Genomic DNA, 20,646 nt, shown 5'->3' on the forward strand with positions numbered 1-20,646 from the left:
TAGCCAAGGTGTGCCTTCCGCGGCCCAGGGGCGGGCGGCCCCTCTTCCCTGCAGGCGGCTGCCGCCGGGCCCGAACACCACAGAAGCGAGGCCAGAGGCCGGGACCGGTACACGCGATCACAGATCCGCGTCCCACCTCGCAGCCCGCGCCCCGCCGGAAGGGGGCGGGGCCTCGGGCCGGCGCGGCGAGGCCGGCCGCGGCGTGGGGGGGGGGCTCCTCAGGGGCCCGGCCCGCAGCCGCGCGTTTCCGGCGCGCTCCCCCGCGTCCTGCGTCCTGTGGTCTCGTCCGCCCCCGCTGCCATGTTGGATTGTGCGGCCGCCACCGCCGCTGCTGCTGCCGCCGAAGAAGGTTTGGAGGAGGAGTTGGGAGTTTAGCGCAGTCGCCAGAGAACGAAGACAACGGCCATCCGGCCGGAGCCTAGCCAGGCGGGAGCCGGGAGCTTCCCTTTCTCTGCGCGGCCCGTCGTTGGCTCCTCCTTCCCGTGGCCTCCTCCTCCCGGCGCCCGTGGAGCTGCGAGATGCTGCGCCTCTGATTCCCCTCCTCCTACCCCTGTCACCGAGAGGGGAAAGAGCGCTCGCCTACTCGCCGGAGACGGCCTTGGACTCGCAACCCCGCCAGCGAAACCATGAGCTCCGGCCAGCAGCAGCCGCCGCCACCGCGGAGGGTCACCAATGTGGGGTCCTTGCTGCTCACCCCGCAGGAGAATGAGTCTCTCTTCACCTTCCTGGGCAAGAAATGTGTGGTCAGTGGCCGAGACCCGCGCGTCGCCATCCCCTCCCCGACGTTACCTCACGGGCCCGGGAAGTGGGAGTGGGGAAGAAGGCGGGAGCGGCGCGCGGGGAGGGTCCGGCTGCCGGCCAGGCCTCCAGCTAGCCGGCTCCCTGGGTACGGGCACTGCGGGCCGGGGCCGCCGGACACCTCCTCCCGAAGCTGCCCGTGAGCAGGAAAGTGTCACCTCCGCAGGCCTGTCCTGGAACCCTGCCTGGCCGGGCCCGGGTCTGCGCCCTTGCTGCTGGTTCAAACTTTGCTCTCAGGCCACAAGGGGATTTTATTCTTGCACGAGCTGCTCGGTCTTAAAAACCGGGCCTCTGTACTGGCCCTCACCTCACCTCCTACTGCTTGATTTGGGGGTACCTTCTTTCACAATGGCTGAGGTTCAGGAGTGGGTAGGTCAAGGAATGAAGCCCAGATATGAATGAAGAGGACCAGATTGGGGTATTTGATCCCCCTTTAGGATCCCAGGAGGGAATGAAGTCGAGTGCATCGGTTCAGAATGAGGGCAGGAAATGCTACTGATCCCCATTTGCAGAGAACCAGCGTTTATTTCTCCAGCAATCTCGCCCAGGCCTGGTTTCTGCTCTCCTCCCCACTGATTTTTTTTTTCCCCATTGGTGGGAGGAGGTGCTGCTCTCCCCACAACCATGCGCAGGGGAACCGCAATCTCTAGTAGTTCTTGGCCTTTGGGGGCCTGAGAGTGATTCTTAGGTTGGTGCTGTGCGGCCTGTTCCAACCCCAGATGGCCGGTTGGGAGCAAGCAGTTCTGCTGTGGGAAGGGGAATGTGTGTTGTTGACGGAAGCATTCATTACATTGGCTGCTGGCACTTCTGGGGGTGGGGAGGTTCTGCTCTGTGGTGTAGGCCTTGTCAGGCTGCATCTTACTGCGGTGGCAGGGTTGAACTGTGGTTGAGTTTGTTCAAACGCTGTTTGGGTCCCTTTCTCCCCTCTTTTGCGTGTTAGCACCTGCACTGTCTGTGCCGCGGCGACCCAGGAAACCCCTACTGAAATGTCCACAGAGCAGTACCATTTTACAACTTTTCTTAGTAGTGTTAAATATGTCAAGCTAGGCTACGTCTGCTTGTTTAAGAAGTTAAGATTAGACAATTTCTGGAAAGTTACCTTATGGGTTAATTGTTAACTTTACAGGAGTCAACCTTTTGTATCCTCTTGGAGATTGAATCATTACATTTAATTTAGATGTGTTTTATATTTTGCTGATTAGAAGAATGAAATAAGAGGACTGGTTTAAAATCAGTATTTTGGGAAACGACTTTAAGAATAATCAAGTCCCCCCCCCACTGCTTTTAAACAAATGAGAAAACTGAGCCAGTGAACCCTAAGTCACACAGCAGTTTAGTAATGTAACCAGAACTAGAAAACCAGGACTCCTGATGCCTAGTTTGTTGTACTTTCCACTATATCATGTTGTTACAGAAGGGTTTTTCTCTTACTTGTTATTGATTTATTTCAAAAAGTCATGCAGAAGCAATAATCACTTTTTTCCATCAGAACTTGATACAATTGGAGTGTGAAATTCTTAAAGCAGCACTAACTTTTGTATATTTTCAGTTTAGGAAAATCTCTGGCTCTTTAAGTGTTACATTATCTGCAAATGAAAAAAATTAAAATTTCACTGGTTTATTTTCATTTGCTATGTAATCTGTGTCAGAAAGGAAGTAGTTGTATTATGTTTTACATACCAGACACATTAACTTTAGGCAGGAAGGACATTACATTTAAACACGAGTACACTGACTAATTGCTCTGTGCTTACCTGTAATGTTTACTGGTTTCAAAAAAAAAGATGTGAAAGAATACTGTCATTGAGATAGTCTTGCTTTCTGGTTAGCATAAGTGGATTGCAGAATGAGCCATCAGTATTCAGTGCTCAGTATCTTTATGTCATCTACTACTCATCACCTTTACCTTTTGAATTTGTCATTTAAAACCACACTCTAGTGGTATGAAATTATTGTGAAGATTAACTTTTAATATTTGAAGTCTCCAGTTACTTGAGTAAAGTAAGACTATTTTAAATTTTTTTTTAAAGATTTTTTATTTATTTATTTGACAGAGAGAGATCACAAGTAGAGAGGCAGGCAGAGAGAGGGGGGGGAAGCAGGCTCCCTGCTGAGCAGAGAGAACCCGATGCGGGGCTCGATCCCAGGACCTTGAGACCATGACCTGAGCCGAAGGCAGAGGCTTTAACCCACTGAGCCACCCAGGTGCCCCGACTATTTTAATTTTTTGAACGATCTTTTTTTTCTTCTTTGCTGACTATGCAGTTTTTTTTAGGTTAAAATAATAGTGAAATAGGTTATCTCATTAAAAAAAAATCAGCAGTAACGTTTACAAGTCAGACCAGATTTGTTAAGGAAGATGTGTATTCAGAGCCATATCTAAGAGTTCAAGGAATGAAACATACGTAGTTATAGTCCCAGTTCTGGCGGTGCTGCATTCCTTCTTTGACTCAACAAATATATATTGAGTAACTAAATGTTGAGGTCAATATCCAGGTAGATGCCTGCCCTCAAGGAGCTTCACTGTCTCAAAAGGGAAACAAGTAAGTAAACTGATGAGTAAGTCAGTACTTCAGAATGATGTGTAAGATGCTGCATGTCACAATGCAGAATGTCTTGGCTTGTAGTCAGCACACCAGAGTTCAAACTCATTTGGTCACTTAGGACAAGTTTTGTTCTTGTTTTTTTCTTTTCTTTTTTTTTTTTTTTCTTTTAACTTCCTGTGGTAGAATTGATTTTCTCATTTCTAAAATAGGGATACTGTCTGATGGGATGATTTTGCGGATTAGGAGGACCATATGTAAATATATGGATGGTTGGTGGGTTTTTTTGTTTGTTTGTTTGTTGCAAAAGTTTAGGAGTTTAAAAGAGGATGGATTAAAGTTTTTTAGGGTGGGTGATTCCTGACTATTTAAGATTAGTATATGCTCCTAGGTTGATGAGAGAAATGAAACATCTTGGAAAGTTGGAGGCCTACTAGTAGTTTGTTACAAAGCAAGGAGGATTTCTGCTTGGTTCTCAAATTTAGGTATGCATTAGAAACATTGTGGAGATTACAAATATTGCTAGCTGGAATTCCTAGATAATATTCAGTGAGTCTGAGGTAGAATTTGGGCATTTCTATTTTTAGCAGGCTTAACAGGAGACTTTAACATATATGAAATTTACTGTTTTCTGATAGGGTAATCCTGAAACACATTTGAAATGTTTGTTTCCCTTTACTCTTGGGTGTATATTTTGTGAGTTAAGTTTAAATTTTAAAAAAGATTTTTTTTGTTTTGTTTTGTCTTGTTTGTTTTAGTATAGACTGTCTCTAATAAGGTATCAGTGTATATTTCATAGATGTAAGAGATAGAGTTGATGAAGTTTTGCACTGGTTAGTACACCAGTATCAGATCAGGTATGACTGTTAGAAAGTTGGGGGGAAAGTTGAAGGTGCTATAGAAGGTGGATTGACAGTTGTAAGGGTGGAGACAAAGGAGATCAGGTAAGTATTTAACAGTAGTGTACATGAGATTTGAGGGCCTAAATTAAGGCACTGCTGGTGGGAATTCTAGGACAATTAAAAAGTCTTTTAGTAGGATTTCATTCCACTTAAATTTAGTTGGTGAGGGAAGAGAATTAGGTTAGAGTCAGGTATAACCACCAGCAGAAAAAGTATGCAGAAACATGCATACTTAACTAAGTGGAAATATGTCTTGTATTAGACTCCAGGTTGGTGATTGGTTTAATGGAAGAGGTGAATCTTAAATTTATTTTGCCACAGTTTTAAAGAATAGATTTTGTGAAAGATGAGGTTTCACTTAAAGTTATATGTAATAAGTCAGTATATGTTAAGTACTTTTACTTAAGTAGTTCTGATGCAATTCATTAGCTGGGGTATTTTCTTAGAACAATTAAGAGTTTAAAAACAAGGTTATCAAAAAACCCATCAAGATTATCAGGTCTTGGGGTACCTGGCTGGCTCAGTCGGTTAAGCCTCTGCCTTCTGCTCAGGTCCTGGGATGGACTCTACCTCAGGCTCCCTGCTCAGCAGGGTACCTCCTGCTCCCTCTCCTCCCCATTTGTGCTCTCACACTATCTCTGTGTGAGATATTATTAATAAATAAATAAAATCTGTAAAAAAAAAAAAGGGACTGTCAGGTCTTATTTTGTAGCTAGTTCTGTTGTACTATGATTTAACTTACTTTCTGTAGAGTATATACCATCTTGCCAAGTGAAGTTTAATATACGTAGTCCTGAAAAAGAAATTCAGGATTGGGAAAAGGAAAACCTTATACTAGCTCTCTACAACCATCTTTGGGTTGAGGTTAGTAATGTTGACTGCTGCTTGTTTCTACCATGCTGACCTGGTTTATTTCAAGATTTAGTGGTGCTTAAGGAGCCATTTTTATTAACCATTTTTAAAAAAATTTTTTTTTTTTTAAAGATTTTCATTTATTTGACAGAGCACAAGTAGGTAGAGAGGCAGGCAGAGAGAGAGAGGAGGAAGAGGCAGGCTCCCTGCCGAGCAGAGAGCCCGATGTGAGGCTCGATCCCAGGACCCTGGGATCATGACCTGAGCCGAAGGCAGAGGCTTTAACCACTGAGCCACCCAGGCGCCCCTTATTAACCATTTTAAATCTTCATTTCTTGATTCCTCAGTACTTGTTTTAACTTGCTTATATTCTTTTGTTAGTTTTTCGGTTTGTTTTCTCACCCTGTATGTAATTCTGGGAGATTAGACCTTATGCCTATGTAGTTTTCTATAATTTTTATAACATTTAGTATACAGATCACTGAACACTTATTAATTAATTATCCTTGCTAACTCTTTTATTCCTTAGGAGCTCATTTAGTATTTCTCATTGCTCAGGTTGTTAAAGTCTTCAGTTTCTGATGCAGGTTGTATTTGTACTTAAATCTTCCTCTATTAGAACAGAATGGTTGGGCGCCTGGGTGGCTTAGTGGGTTAAGCCTCTGCCTTCGGCTCAGGTCATGACCTCAGGGTCCTGGGATTGAGTCCCACATCAGGCTCTCTGCTTGGCAGGGAGCCCGCTTCCTCCTCTCTCTCTCTCTGCCTGCCTCTCTGCCTACTTGTGATCTCTCTGTCAAATAAATAAATAAAATCTTTTAAAAAAACAAAAACAAAAACAGAATGGTTTAAGTCAGATCTGAATACAGGTGGTAATAGTAGCTGTCCCAGTAGTTACTTTGTTTCTGTTTTAAATTCTTCAATAGGTTTATAGGAAGAGGTGCCTAGAAGGGTCATTGTTTTGATGAAGGCCTGAATTAAGGCAGCACTGGTGGGAAGTTAGGGCTGAGAATGTATTTCGCCTTGAATATTGGAAGAGAAAGAAGGTTAATATTTATGGGATTTGGAATATACGAGGCAGAGAAGGCAACCTTGTCTAGTATGGTGGGAAAAGATGATTATAAAAGTGTGTGTCATATGGGATAAACTATAAGTATAGGAGGAGATTTAGAAGAATCTAGTAGATTGGGTTATAAATCCTATTTCTTGTAATTCTTAGCTTATTGTCAAGTTTCTTAGCCAATATGAGCCTTAATGTCTAGATTTGTAAAATGGGCTTACTCAAGGATTTCAGAGAATAATGCTATAATGTATGTATAGCACTTGGAGTACCTGCCACTTCTAAAGTGTTCTGGCTGTTTGGAGAGGCATGTGAAAGAAGGTAAAGAAGAGTTTAAAAAAGTTTTTGTTTAAGTGTTAGATTCAGCAGTTATAGTGAACTGACTTGGTCATTTTTATCTTATTTTTATTATTTATTTTATCACTATTTTTTAATATTTTAATTTATGTTTTGACAGAGAGACAGGGAGAGAGGGAACACAAGTAGGGGGAATGGAAGAGGGACACACAGTCTTCCTGCTGAGAGCAGGGAGCCCATCTATCCCAGGACCCTGGGATCATGACCTGAGCCAAAGGTGGACAGTTAACCATTGAGCCACCCAGGCACGTGTGGCTTGGTCATTTTAAAGAAACGAATTCAAAGTTGAGGTATAAAAGAGCGGATAGAAGTTATTAATTGAAAGTTGATCTGTCTGGGAGTTTATAGAACCCAGGATAGAGGTCACTTTCACTAAAGGTTTTGGAAGCAAAACAAGTTCATACATTCTTGTCCACTGTAATATATATTGTTAACTGTAACTGTAACTCTTAGTGGTGTATGAATGAACAGTCTAGTACTTTTAAGTGGTTATGTATTAGTAATTAGAAGACATTTGGTGTATTTAACTCTTCATAAATACATGTAGGAGAAATATATCCTGTTTTTATTTGTTATATCTATCGTATCTCTATCAGCATTCTTAATAGTGGAGGATTAATGACTATAATATCAATATAGGAGAGTGAAATTAATTAGACAACATTAGTTTCACTTTGGAGTTAATGTTTTGTGGAGGAGTTATGACCCTTTTTTAAAGAGACCAAATAATTGCGTTTAGAATAGTATTGAAGAGGGAAATCTAGAAAAGCCACCTTTAGAAAATGGAATCAAATGAAAGATTTGTAGTGACTTAATAGTTCAGTTACTATGAGGTTCTGTTAGTTTCCTTAGTTTCTCAGTTTCCTTGGCCCCTTGGTTCCTCTGCCATAGTGCTTTTTTAAACTTATTTTTAACTTGATCTGAAGATTACTATAGAAATCTGTCTTTGTGAAAGGGGTGCTCTTTGAACACCAAATAAATTCAAACAAAAGGGAAATATGAGAGATACCTAGGAATATAAAATGCTATTAAAAATGATATGCGATCAAAATTACAAGCTAAACATACAGTAGTCTTTGGACAATGAAATGTTTTCCAAGTTTCATTTTAAAGTTAAATTTTATATTAGATTTGGAGAAGCTAAATCTAGTATTTTTAATTATTAAGATAGAGGTGAAATTGTTTATTTATCATGTCTTTGGTTCCAGAATAAAAGATTTTAAGTGATACTGTTCCTCCACTGTGATGAATAATTCTGTTGCCGTAAAATATTAGAGGATCCTTAAATGCCTAAGAAATTTTCATTTATAGTGAAGGAGTTGATTGGTTTGTATGTAATTCATAAAGCTAGTTAGAAACCCAGATGACTTCCTCTCTTTTTATTAATGAAATGTCATCATGATCAAGTACCGAGGACTTACTGAGAACATAACATCCTCTCAGTATCTTAGAATACATGGAAGGAGTAAGGAAGATTTAGTCCTTATGCCTTAGCTGGGGAAGACAAAAATCATGCACAAAAAGATACGTTTTACAAGCCAGCACATACAAAGATTTAAATAATAAAGAGGAAAGTTAGATTACCATGGGTTTTGGTACATCGTTGTGGGGCTTGAACATGAGGACTTTAAATGTCCTTAAATTGTCAGGAACAAGGAAGCAGCTCAGTTCAAGTTGAGGGAAATAACGTAAGTTCAGACTATAATTTGCAAGAGTATTAGGAAATATTAAATAGACTGGCTTGGCTAGAATGGTGTTTGCTTGACAACACAACGAATGATAAGTTTGAAGGGTAAATTGAGGCCAGATTTTGAAGGACCTTGACCTTCAGACTTACATGTTGAGATTCAGTTCTTAAGTAGTAAGAGGTCAATAAGATCTTTGATTCAAAAAGTATCAAGCTGGAAGGATCTAGAGATGGGGAAAACTAGAAATTACATTCATAGTGGAAATAATTCAGTAATGGTTTAAAGTTTAGTAAATATTCTCATATTCATTATCTCAGCTGACCTGGCCTGGCTAACGAACCTGAATTGTAGCAGCATCTGGAACAAAAGAAGGGTTATGACGTAGAGTAAATCCATGGTCTTTGTGCACATGGCAGACACCACCTATCACTCATAGCATTTTTTCCCACTTTGTCCACATGTGGTCTCTGAATACTTAGCATATCCCTACAGGCAGCCACTACCGATCAGTCCAGGTTCGCAAAGATGAAATCTAGTTGCCATGCCATGGCTGTGTAATAATATTTTGAAGAAAAAAAATGGCAATGTTTAGTTGGCTGTGTGAATTCCAGATGACAACAGAAACTCCTGATAGTAATGGTTAAATAGTAGAGACTGTAGGACTAGAGCTTTTGGATTCCTTCGCAGTGTTGATTATTGAGGCCTTGGGAGTGAAATCAGTCTATGAAGGTGTCAGTGCAGGTCAGGATCACAGAGGGAAGTAGTCTAACCCATATTTGACTTGGCCAGTATTTGAGATGGGTGGATTTCAGTGAGGAGTTAGAGGGAAAGATATTCTCTTTAATTTATCTGAAAAATGGTATTATATATGCTGTTCTGAAACTTACTTTTTCACTTATATTAATATATCTTTCATATATTTCCATCTTCATTTATATCTGTTGTGTAGTTTTTATTACTACTTCCTCTGTTTTGTGAGTTTCTTGTAACTTATTGTAACTATTGATAGGTGTATTAGTTTTCTGGGGCTACCATAACAAAGTATCACAAACTAGGTAGCTTAAAAGGCAAATTTATTCTTGCTTACTTTGGAGGCTAGCAGTCAGAAATCAGGGTGTTAGCAGAGTTGGTTCCTTCTGGAGGCACTGAGAGAATTTGTCTCATGCCTCTCTCCTAGCTTCTGGCATTGCTGGCAATCCTTGATGTTCCTTGGCTTAGAGATTCATGACTCTGATCTCTACCTGTGTAATCACATGGTGTTCTCTACCTGTCTGTGTTTTCTCTTACAAGGACACCAGTCATTGGATTAATGTTAGCCCTAATGACCTCATTTTAACGTTACGTTTGCAAAGCTGCACTTTGAAAGTAAGGTCCATTTGTAGATACAGGTGTTAGAACTTCAATATATCTTTTAAGGAGACATAATTCAGTCCTGGACATTAGGTATTTTTTACTTTCCAAGTTTTTGCCTTTAGAAAAAGTGCTATAGGGACACCTGGGTGTCTCAGTTAAGTGTCTGCGGTCCACTCAGGTTATGATCCCAGCCAGGGCCCTGGGATCAGTCCCACATCAGGCTCCCTGCTTAGCGGGGAGCCTGCTTCTCCCTCTCTCTCTGCCTGCTGCTCCCCTTGCTTGTGCTCTCTCCTTGTCAGATGAATAAATAAAATCTTTAGAAAGTGTATTGGGCGCCGGGGTGGCTCCGTTGGTTAAGCGACTGCCTTTGGCTCAGGTCATGGTTCTGGAGTCCCAGGATCGAGTCGCCATCCAGGCTCCCTGCTCAGCCTCTGAGAAGCCTCTGATTCACCCTCTGACCCTCCCCTTCTTGTTTTTTCTCTCTCTCTCTCATTCTCTCTCTTTCAAATAAATAAATAAATAAAGTAAAATAAATAAAATAATTATATATATTTTAATACATACTGCTGGATTGTCTTCCAAAGCAGTTGTTTCTAAACTCCATATATTCTTACCAATATTAGTATTTCAAAATCATTTCCATCTTGACAGTTTTACTGGCCAAAAAAAAAAAATCGTGTTTGATTTGTAGTTTTTAGTGAAGTTAAATATTTTTTCATGTCTGGTTATTGATACTTCTTCTGTGAATTATTCTTGTCTTTAGACCAGTTTTTCTGTTGGGTTTTTTTTTCCTTAGTTATTTGAAGAACTCTTTAGGGATAGTTACTGTATATTACAGTATTTTTTTTTTTTTTTTGGCAATTTGTCATTTATCTTTTGACAGAAGTATATTTGGTGTTTCTGTTCATTGCACGGGATTTGAAGTTTTGTACAGTTAGATATAATAATCTTTCTGTTATTCCAAGCTTTCATTTAATACTGCCCTAGCTTAGAATTTCAAAAATATTTACTCAGTTTTCTTACCTTTGTGGTTATATTTTGAACATTTTATCTTCGATCTTTCTGGAAATGACTTTGGAAAATGAGTATAGAAGAAATCCAGCTTTATATTTTTATAAATGGCTAGTTGTCCCAATACCATTTATTGAACAATTTTTTCTTTCATCCATTTGAAATGCAACCTTTATTATTTACTAAATTTCCAGATGTACTTACATGTGTTTTTGCATTCTCTTCTATTTATTTCTTTGCCTGTTCCAGAAATTTTAATGAATGTAACTTTATAATGATGGTAGAGTTTGATTATCATTAAGCCCCTCATTACTCTCCTTTTCAGTATCTTCTGGCTATTTTTATGTGCCTATGCTTTGTATTTTTTTAAGACTTACCTACCATCTCTGTCCCTCACCAGAAAATATTTGCTTTGATTTGGAATAGCATTCAATTTGTAGATGAAGTTAGGAAGAATTGACATATTATGGCTTCCCATTGCAAAGCAAGTCTTTTATTTACTGTTTAGTTCTTATTTCATTCTGTAGTTTTATGATTTTCTTATCATATGTATTAGCCATTTAAAGTTGTTTTAGAGTGTAAAAGTAATGTCCACTTATACTCATTGTTTAAAACATACACATACACAATGCACTATACAGCATCAAAAGTTAAAATACTCTTTTACCCCTCTAAGCCTCCAGTACAGTTAGGCTTCATATAACACTCTCCTTAATGGTTTAATGTGACTGTTGCCCTTTTTTTTTTTTTTCACTTTTATGTGCATTCAGTGCTATAAATTTCTCTCTAAGTGCTGTTTTGCTTCATGCCACAAATTTTGGTAAGTTATATTTTCATTTTCATTTAACTCCACATTATTTTTTAAATTTCTCAAGACCTGGGGCACCTGGGTGCCTCAGTTGTTTAAGCATCTGCCTTTGGCTCAGGTCGTGGTCCCAGAGTTGGGATTGAGCCCTGTGTAGGGCTCCCTGCTCAGTGGGGAGTCTGCTTCTCCCTCTCCCTCTGCCCCTTCCCACCATTTATGTGCACGCTCGCTCTCTCTCCCCACTCTCTCACTTTGAAACAAATAAATAATTTTTAAAAATTAATTTCTCAAAGCCTTTTAAAATCCTGTGTTATATAGCAATATGTTTAACTCCAAATATTTTGAAAATTTCTTTTATTGATTTCTACATTGTTGTCTGCTTTGCATGATTTCTGTTATTTTATTTTTTAATTTTTATTTTTTAAAAGATTTTATTTACTATTGAAAGAGACAGATCCTGATTGGAGTGGGGGGAGCAGGGAGGGAGAAGCAGACTCCCTGCTCAGCAGGGAGCCATACATGGGGCTCAGCCCTAGAACCTGGGGATCATGGCCTGAGCCAAAGGCAGATGCTTAACTGACTGAGCCACCCAGGTACTCCTCTCTTCTTTTAAATTTAAGTTGTGTTTTATGGCCCAGAATCGTGTCTCTCTCGGTGATTATTCCATGTGGACCTGAGAGGAATGTATATTTTGCTGTTGAATGAAGTATTCTATAAATGTGAACTAGATCCTGCTTACCAACGAATAATAGTGTTGAGTCCTCACTGATTTTCTACCTATTAGATCTGTCAGTTATTGATTGAATAATGTTGGAGTCTCCAACTTAAATAGTGGATTCATCTCTTTTTTCTTGCAGTTCTGTCAGCTTTTGCCTCATGTATTTTAATGCTCTGTTGTTAAATGCAGACATATTAAATATTGTTATATCTTCCTGAGAATTGGTCTCCTTATCATTATGTAATGTCCCTCTTTATTCCCGATAATCTTCCTTGCTCTAAAGCATGCTCCCCCCCCCCCCACCGGCCCAAGCAGGGGGAGCACCAGGCAGAGGGAGAGGAAGAAGCAGGCTTCCTGCTGAGCAAGGAGCCCGATGTAGGACTCATGACATGACCTGAGTGGGAGGCAGATGCTTAACTGACTGAGCCACCCAAGTGTCCCACTCTAAAGCATGCTTTGCCCAAAATTAATATAGCTACTCCAGCTTTCTTTCATGTAGTATTGGCATAGTATATTTTTCTTTTTGCTTTTAATTATCTGTGTCTTTATAATTAAAATTTTTTTTTTTTTTTTGGTAAACAACATACACTTGGCTCTCCTTTTTAATCCACTCTGACAGTCACTCCCTTTTAATTAGTATATTTAGACCACTTACATTTAAAGTGATTACTGATATAATTGGATTAAGGTCTACCATATTGTTATTTTATGTTTGTTGCCCTTGTTCTTTGTTTCTTTTTTTCCTCTTCTGCTCTTTTTCTGCTTTGTCTTTTTTAAAGATATTTATTTTAGAGAGAGAGGGAGCATGTGTACATGTGAGTGGGGGGAGGGAGATAGGGAGAGAGAATCTGAAGCAGACTCTGCGCTCAGCTCAGAGCCCAGTGTGGGGCTTGATGTTAGGAGTGCCAGATTGTGCCCTGAGCTGAAACTAGGAGTTGGGGGCTTAACTGACAGAGCTACCCAGGTGCCCCAAGCGTTGTTTGGTTTTAATTGAGCATTTTATATGATTCCATTTTCTTTCCTCTCAACATATCAATTGTATTTCTTAAAAAAAATTTTTTTTAGTGGCTCCCCTACATCCTGCAGTATACAGTTATAGTCAGTCTAAGTCCAGTATCAAATAACAGTATTGCCTCATGGCTAGTGTAAGTACCTTATGACAGAGTACTCCCAATTCTTCCATGTCATCCCTTATAACATTGCTTTCATTCATTTCACTGATCTATAAACCATAATCACTAAGTACATTGTTGCTGTTATGTGTTAGAGCAATTAAAAATAAGAAAAATAAAAGATTTTATTTAATCTTCATTTATTCTTTCTCTAACCCTTTCTTCTTACAAGTATATTCACATTTCTGACATTTCACTTACTTCCCTCTAAAGAATTTTTAGTACTTATTGTAGGTAGGCTTCTTGTCTAGTGGGAACAAATTCAATTTCTGTTTGTCTTAAAAAGTACTTAACCACTTTTGAGGCTAATTTTGCTGAATACAGAATTGTAGATTGGTGGGTTTTTCTTTTAGCACTTTAAATATTTTACACCACTCTCTTGTTTGTATGGCTTCTGAGACATTTGATGCAGTTCTTACTTCTGATAGGAGGAGAAAATTCCTCTGGTAGGAATTCTTAGGTTTACTTAAATACTGAATGAATCCTTAATTTTTCAAGCTGTTTTGATGCATCTAATGATTATGATCTTTTTCTTATTTTTTAGGAGAACTCAGAGAAGTTTCTGAAGCAGAAGTTATTTTAATTCTTTATTCAATTAAACATACTGTGCATAATTTTAATATCACATTAAAAGACCTTGAAATAATGTTCATAGTATATAGCTAAGCAGTTAATATGTATTGAATTTAACCATCGGGAATTTACTATTTAGGACATGTAGAAATCAGGGAACTGGTTTTATGCATACACCCACTTCTATACTGAAAGACTGTTAGTGCTACATTTTTAAATTTTTGTATTGTACCTTTCTTCCATGAGCTCAGACCAACCTGTTCATTTCTAAAAACAGAATTTTCCCACAAAATGCTAGGAAACAGTATGAATAACTCAAAAAATTATGTAATATTCAGGTGTGAGACTTTGGGAAAAGGTCTCTGATAGCAGTCAAGTGACTGATTATTTAAAAAACAACTTCTCCTTTTCATTAAAAATATAGTGTTTATTATAGAGATTAAGACCTTCACTGTATGATAATGTACCTGGTAGCCACTAACCACATGTGACTGTTGAGCACTTGAACTATTATTAGTTCAAATTGATACGTACAGTAACTATGGAATACACACTGGATTTCTAAGACTTAGTACAAAAAAGAATGCAAAATATTTCACTAAGATTTTAATATTGAAATGCCTGGCTAGCTCAGTCAGAACAGTATGTGATTTTTGATTTCGGGGTCATGAGTTCGAGCCCCATGTTGGGTATAGAGATTGCTTAAATAAATAAACTTTTTTTTTTTAAGATTTTATTTATTCATTTGACAGAGAGCACAAGCATGGGGAGTGGCAGGCAGAGGTAGAGAGAAAAGCAGACTCCCTGCTGAGCAGAGAGCTTGATGTGGGGCTTGATCCCAGGACTCTGAGATCATGACCTGAGCTGAAGGCAGACACTTAATCCACTGAGCCACCCAGGCATCCCTTAAATAAATAAACTTAAAAAAAAAAAAAAAGATTTTAATATTGATTACATGCTGAAATGACAGTTTAAGAAATATTTTCAGTTAAATTTATTAAAATTAATTTCATCTACTCTTTATTTACATATTGGCTACTAGAAAATTTGAAATTGCTTATGTGATTCACTTACTGTGTCTACTGGGGAGTGCATACTTCAGCAGTTCATTAGGTAGTAATCATAAAAATGGAAAATCATCTATAAACCCCATCACCCAGAAATAACTCTTGTTAATATTTTTGTGTATATCCTTCTAGGTTTTGTTTTTCATGAATTACTGAATGATAAATAAAAAGGTGTACTTACTCTCAGCAAACACCCCCCAGACAAATATAGATACTAATTTTTTATTAACATTGTTTCATGTCAGTAAATATACTGTTTTCAGTGGAGGGACATGTTAAAGAAGATTGACCAGCTTCCTAGAATAGATAGTTAATTTTCTCTTTTCTTTTTTCCTTTTATTTCTGCTAGTATTCTCCCTAATATTTGTGTGTATACATATATTCCATCTGTCTTGATCTGTTGTTTTACTGTGATAATTTCAAAGAAATAGAGTTGCTTAAAGGGATAAGCATACTTAAAATTTGACTTTATATTGCCAAATTACGCTGTCCTTGTGCCTTTTATTAGGATAATCTAGTGTATTCTTTGTAGTTCTTCAAAGTGCCCAATTGCTATGTAAGCCTACCTATGGGACCATTAATACTAAGTAACATTAAACAAATATAAATAGCAATAGTTTTTTTAAATTTAATTCCATAAAAATGTTCTGATTTCTTAAATTTTCCTGTCCTGGATATGATTTTCCTGAGTCCTGGATATGATTTTTCTTAAGTATTAGAGATTTTTCAATTTTAAAGTGAAAGTGAATGAATCGACAGTAAAGTATGGAAAGAGTCCAAATATCTTTCAGCTGATAAATGGATAAAGAAGAAATGGTATATAGATATACAATGGAATGTTACTCAGCTATCAAAAAAGAATGAAATCATGCCATTTGCAATGACATGGATGAAACTAGAGTATATTATGCTAAGCGAAGTAAGTCAGAGAAAGACAAATATCCTATGATTTCACTCATGTTGAATTTCAGAAACAAACATAGGGGAAGGAAAGGAAGAATAAAATAAGATAAAAGTAGAGAGGGACCAAACCATAAGAGACTCTTAACTATAGAGAATAAACTGAGGGTCAAGGGTAGGAGGTTGGGGAGATGGGGTAAATGGGTGATGGGCATTAAGGTGGGCACTTGTCAGGAGCACTGGAGTTATATGATGGGTCACTAGATTCTATTCCTGAAACTAATACTGTACTATATATTAATCAATTTGAATTTAATTAAAATCTTGGGGAAAGATCAAATAAAAATAAAATGAAAGTGAATGAATGAGAAAATAAGTATAACAAAGTTTTATGTATCTCCCTTATAATGTAGGATTTTATGGGTTTTTCTTGAATAAAGCAAGTAAGAAAGTTGTGTTAATATTTATTGTTACAACTTTCCCCTTATTTTGTCTAGTCACCTTGCAAACAACTTCGTGTCAAACATAGAAGTAATTTGGTAGTTTGTTTTTAAAACTCATCACGGTAAGGTATTTTTCACTTTTAAAACAATTGAGGTACAATTTACGTAACAATAAAACACAGATTTATATACTTAATTTTTATATACCTAAATACTAAAATTGATGAATTTTGACATGTGATACACTTGTGTATCCAGCACCCCCCTAAAAAACAAAGATTAAGAATATCTCTTAAGGGGTGCCTGGGTGGCTCAGTGGGTTAAAGCTTCTGCCTTCGGCTCAGGTCATGATCTCAGGGTCCTGGGACGAGCCCCGCATCCCTGCATGGGTCTCTGCTCGGCAGGGAGCCTGCTTCCCCCTCTCTGCCTGCCTCTCTGCCTACTTGTGATCTCTGTCTGTCAAATAAGTAAATAAAATCTTTAAAAAAAATAAAAGAGTTTTCTGTGTCTCTGTCCAACCAATTACTTTCTAATTCTTACCTCTCCTTCACCCCCATCCCTAGCAATCACTTTTTGATTTCTGTCACAATGGCTTAGGTTTTGTCTGTTTGACTTCTTTCACTCAGCATGTTTTTGAGATTCATTTGTGTTATTGCATAGGTATTTGTTTTTATTGGTCGATGGTGTTCCATTGAAGAATATATCATAGTTTACTTATGCATTCTCCTATAGATGGATATTTAAGTTATTTCCCATTTGGGACAGTTATAAATAAGGTTTCTGTGAATGTTCTTGTACAAGTTTCTTATGTCATGCATGTTTTTATTTCTTTGTGGTAAATATCTAGGAGAAGAATCACGTTGTAGGAAGATGTATATTTATCTTTTTTTTTTTTTTTTTAGATTTTTATTTATTTGACAGAGAGAGATCACAAGTAGGCAGAGAGGCAGGTAGAGAGAGACAGAGAGGGAGGAGGAAGCAGGCTCCCTGCCCAGCAGAGAGCCCGATTTGGGACTTCATCCCAGGACCCTGAGATCATGACCTGAGCTGAAGGCAGAGGCTTAACCCACTGAGCCACCCAGGCAGCCCATATTTATCTTTTATAACAGTCTTTCAGATAGTTCTCTAAGTGGCTAGTGCCATTTCACACTTGGACCATTTCACACTTTGACTTCTAATTATTCCCCGTCTTTGTCAATACTAGGTATGGTCAGTCTTTTTTATTTTGGCCATCCCAGTAGGTGTGAAATAGTGTCTCAGAGGGTTTTTTATTTGCATTTCCCTGACAGTTAATGATGTTGAGTAACTTTCATGTATTTATTGTCCATTTATGTATCTTTGGTTTTTAATGTAGCTTTTCAACTCTTATTCATATATTTAGTGAGTTATCTGTTTATTAATGACTTAGGAGTGCTTTATATATTCTGGACACAAGGCCATTTAAGTACCTCAAATATTTTCTGTGGTTTGCCTCGTTATTTTCTAAGTAATGTCTATTGATGGGTTGGATTTTTTAGTTTTGATGAGGTAATTTACCTTTTTTTTTCTTTTCTGGAAAATGCTTTTTGTGTTCTAAGAAGTCTTTGCCTATGCCAAGGTTACAGTGATAGTTAAATGCTTCTTCTAGAAGTTTTGTGGTTCTGACTTTTTATGTTTAGGTTTTCATTTCTAATTTTTTCATCTCCAATTAATTGTTGTATATGGAATGCAGAATGGGTAGAATGCTATTTTTTTCTTTAGAGTTTTATTTTTTTCCATATAGTTACTCATTTAATAATTATAATTCATAAAAAAGAATCATCATGACCAAGAGGGGTCATCAATGTACTTTACCTCATTAACAAAATAGAAAAAAGAATCATATAGATCATCTCAATAGATGGAGAAGAAGCAGCTGACAAAATTGAATACTATTCATGATAAAAGTTCTCATAAAACTAAGCATGAACAGCAACCTCCTAAATTTGAAAAAGGACATCTGTGACAAAAGCATACTTTCCTGCACCAATATCAAGAACAAGGATAGAATGTCTTTTCTTACCACTAATATTCAAGATTGTATTAGAAATCTAAGCTAGGTAAATAAGGCAGGAATAATAAAAGGCATAAAGATAGGGAGGGAAAAAAAATAAAACTTCCGTTATTCATAGAAGACATGGTTGTATGCATAAAAATATTACAGAATCTAAAAATAATACAGACTCTATTAAAAAAAGGCTACTGGAACTAATAATTGAATTTAGTAGGTTTAACTGGTTTCAGGATGCAAGGTCAATGTATTACATACTTGTATATGTTAACAATTAGAAAATAAAAATTTTAAACAACATTTACAATAGCATATAAAAAATATCTAGAAATAAATGAATACTGAGATATGTTCATAGGTTGAAAAACTCAGTATTGTTACAAAACGCATTCTCCCCAAATTGATCAATAGATTTAACACAGTCCCAACCAAAATCCTAGAAGGAAAGAGTTGAAACACTTTTTTTTTTAAATTTAAGTGGAAATTCAGAGGACCTAGAATAGCCAAAACAATCTTGAAAAAAGAAAAATGTTCGTCCAGCATACCTGACTTTTAAGATTTTTTTTTTTTTAAGATTTCATTTATTTGACAGAGAGATAGAGAACGCAAGTAAGCAGAGCAGCAGGCAGAGGGAGAGAGAGAAGCAGGCTCCCTGCTAAGCAGGAAGCCTGATGTGGGGCTCCATCCCAGGACTCTGGAACCATGGCCTAAGCTGAAGGCAGCTGCTTAACCAACTGAGCCAAGCAGGCGCCCCCTGACTTTTAAGATTTTGATAAAACTGCAATAATCAGATCATTGTACATTGACATTATGAAAAAGGTTCCAAGTCAATTTAGTGATGACGGATAAGATTTGACTCTCTCTTCTGTTAATGGAGGTTGAAATGGAAGCAAATTCCTCTGGTTTGTGAATATTAGAAATGGGGATGCATTAATTGGGGTTTTCACCATTTCATATTGATGTTTATGACTAATGGAAATGCCAAGAACTGTTGTCATTCTTCTAAAAATAATATAAATACTACAGATTAGCAATTTCTACCTTCCTGAAAAAGTATTTAAAATAATTTTGGTAATGTGGCAATAATTAATATGATTCTAAGAAAGACACCCCTTTCAATTTAGTTGAGCTAATGAATGAGTGCAAATGCATATAAAATACTGTGGAGAGGCAGTGCGTTTCTAATCTCAGAAATATTCAGGATGGGGACAGGCAGTCCTTGCTTAAGATAGGTTTACCATGTGTGTAAAAGTTAGTGAAAATTCTGTTGAGATGTAGTACTTGGTTGTTTATTTGGTGTGTCACTGACTTACACCTGTTTTAGATGCCATCCTTAAACTGGGGGTGCGTAGGCAGCTCAGTTGTTTGAGTGTCAGGCTCTTGATTTTGGCTCAGGTCATGATTTCAGGGTTCTGGGATCAAACTCCATGTTGGGCTTTGCGCACAGTGCGGAGTCAGCTTATCCCTGTCCCTCTGCTGCTTCCCCAGCTCAAATGAGCACTCTCGCTTACTCTCTCTCTCTCAAATAAATAAATAAAATCTTAAAAAAAAATTTACTGTAACTGAGGTGCTTTTTTAGTTATAATTCTGATCCTAGATTTGCAGACTGTAGAGGTGTAAGGGTGTCTTTCACATTTTTGCAAGCTTAGGGTTCTTCTGTTTCTCCTTATTTTAATTGACCAACTTGCTAAAAACAGGAAATATTAGTCCTCTAATTACTAGTTTCTATAAGCTAGTAGTAGAGCTTTAAAATGATCTGATTGGAAATAATCTGAAAATAGCAGTGTCATAAAAATTAACATTAAGTACAATGACCTGCAATTTTCTAAGTACTTTCTGTATTATTTTATTTAATTTTAATCACTCTATGATGAAGATGTTGTTCAGAGCACTTTACATGTATTAACTGATTTACTCTATAACACAAAATGAAGTTAGTAATATTATCCCCATTTTACAGATCAGGAAATGGATATGGAAGAGAAGTGCATAATCACCTAAAGTCACTTAGCAAATAAGTGGTGGGATCTATCCCAGAATGTATGCTTTAGTCCTCACATTTTTCTTCCCTCAGACATCTCTGATTCTCTGCCCTCGCCTTGTCCCCAGTGAGAATTCAAGGTTTGCTTTTCAGCCTTCCCAGAGCATGTGATTTCTGCTTTCATTTGGGTACATTATAGGTGGTACATTTTTACTTGGTAGCATACTTTGTTATTTTTTTAAACATATCTCCCTAACTAGGTTATTATCTCATCAAAGACAGAGACCATCTCTTAATTGTTTTTCTATTTTCAGCATGTAATAAATATTAATTAAATTGTAATAAATTTCAGTTAAATTGAATTTAATGTCCTGTTCAAACTTAGTCTCTAAGTTAG

The 20,646-nt window shown here is 37.7% G+C and overlaps 1 protein-coding gene across 2 annotated transcripts in view; it reads left to right on the top strand.

Moving 5' to 3' along the window:
- Positions 1–276: 276 nt before the first annotated feature.
- LOC111151935 (Wiskott-Aldrich syndrome like) overlaps positions 277–20,646 on the top strand; it is a 69,839-nt gene continuing 49,469 nt past the window's right edge. For both annotated transcript variants that reach the window (XM_022510161.1, XM_022510160.1), the window contains exon 1: positions 277–743. In XM_022510161.1, the coding sequence (XP_022365869.1) occupies positions 627–743 (117 nt within the window). In that variant the 5' untranslated portion in view covers positions 277–626. The remainder of the gene's footprint in view (positions 744–20,646) is intronic.

This window comes from Enhydra lutris, unplaced genomic scaffold (genome assembly GCF_002288905.1).
Source record: "Enhydra lutris kenyoni isolate GAN:26980312 unplaced genomic scaffold, ASM228890v2 scaffoldscaffold27, whole genome shotgun sequence".
NCBI classification, from domain to species: domain Eukaryota; kingdom Metazoa; phylum Chordata; class Mammalia; order Carnivora; family Mustelidae; genus Enhydra; species Enhydra lutris.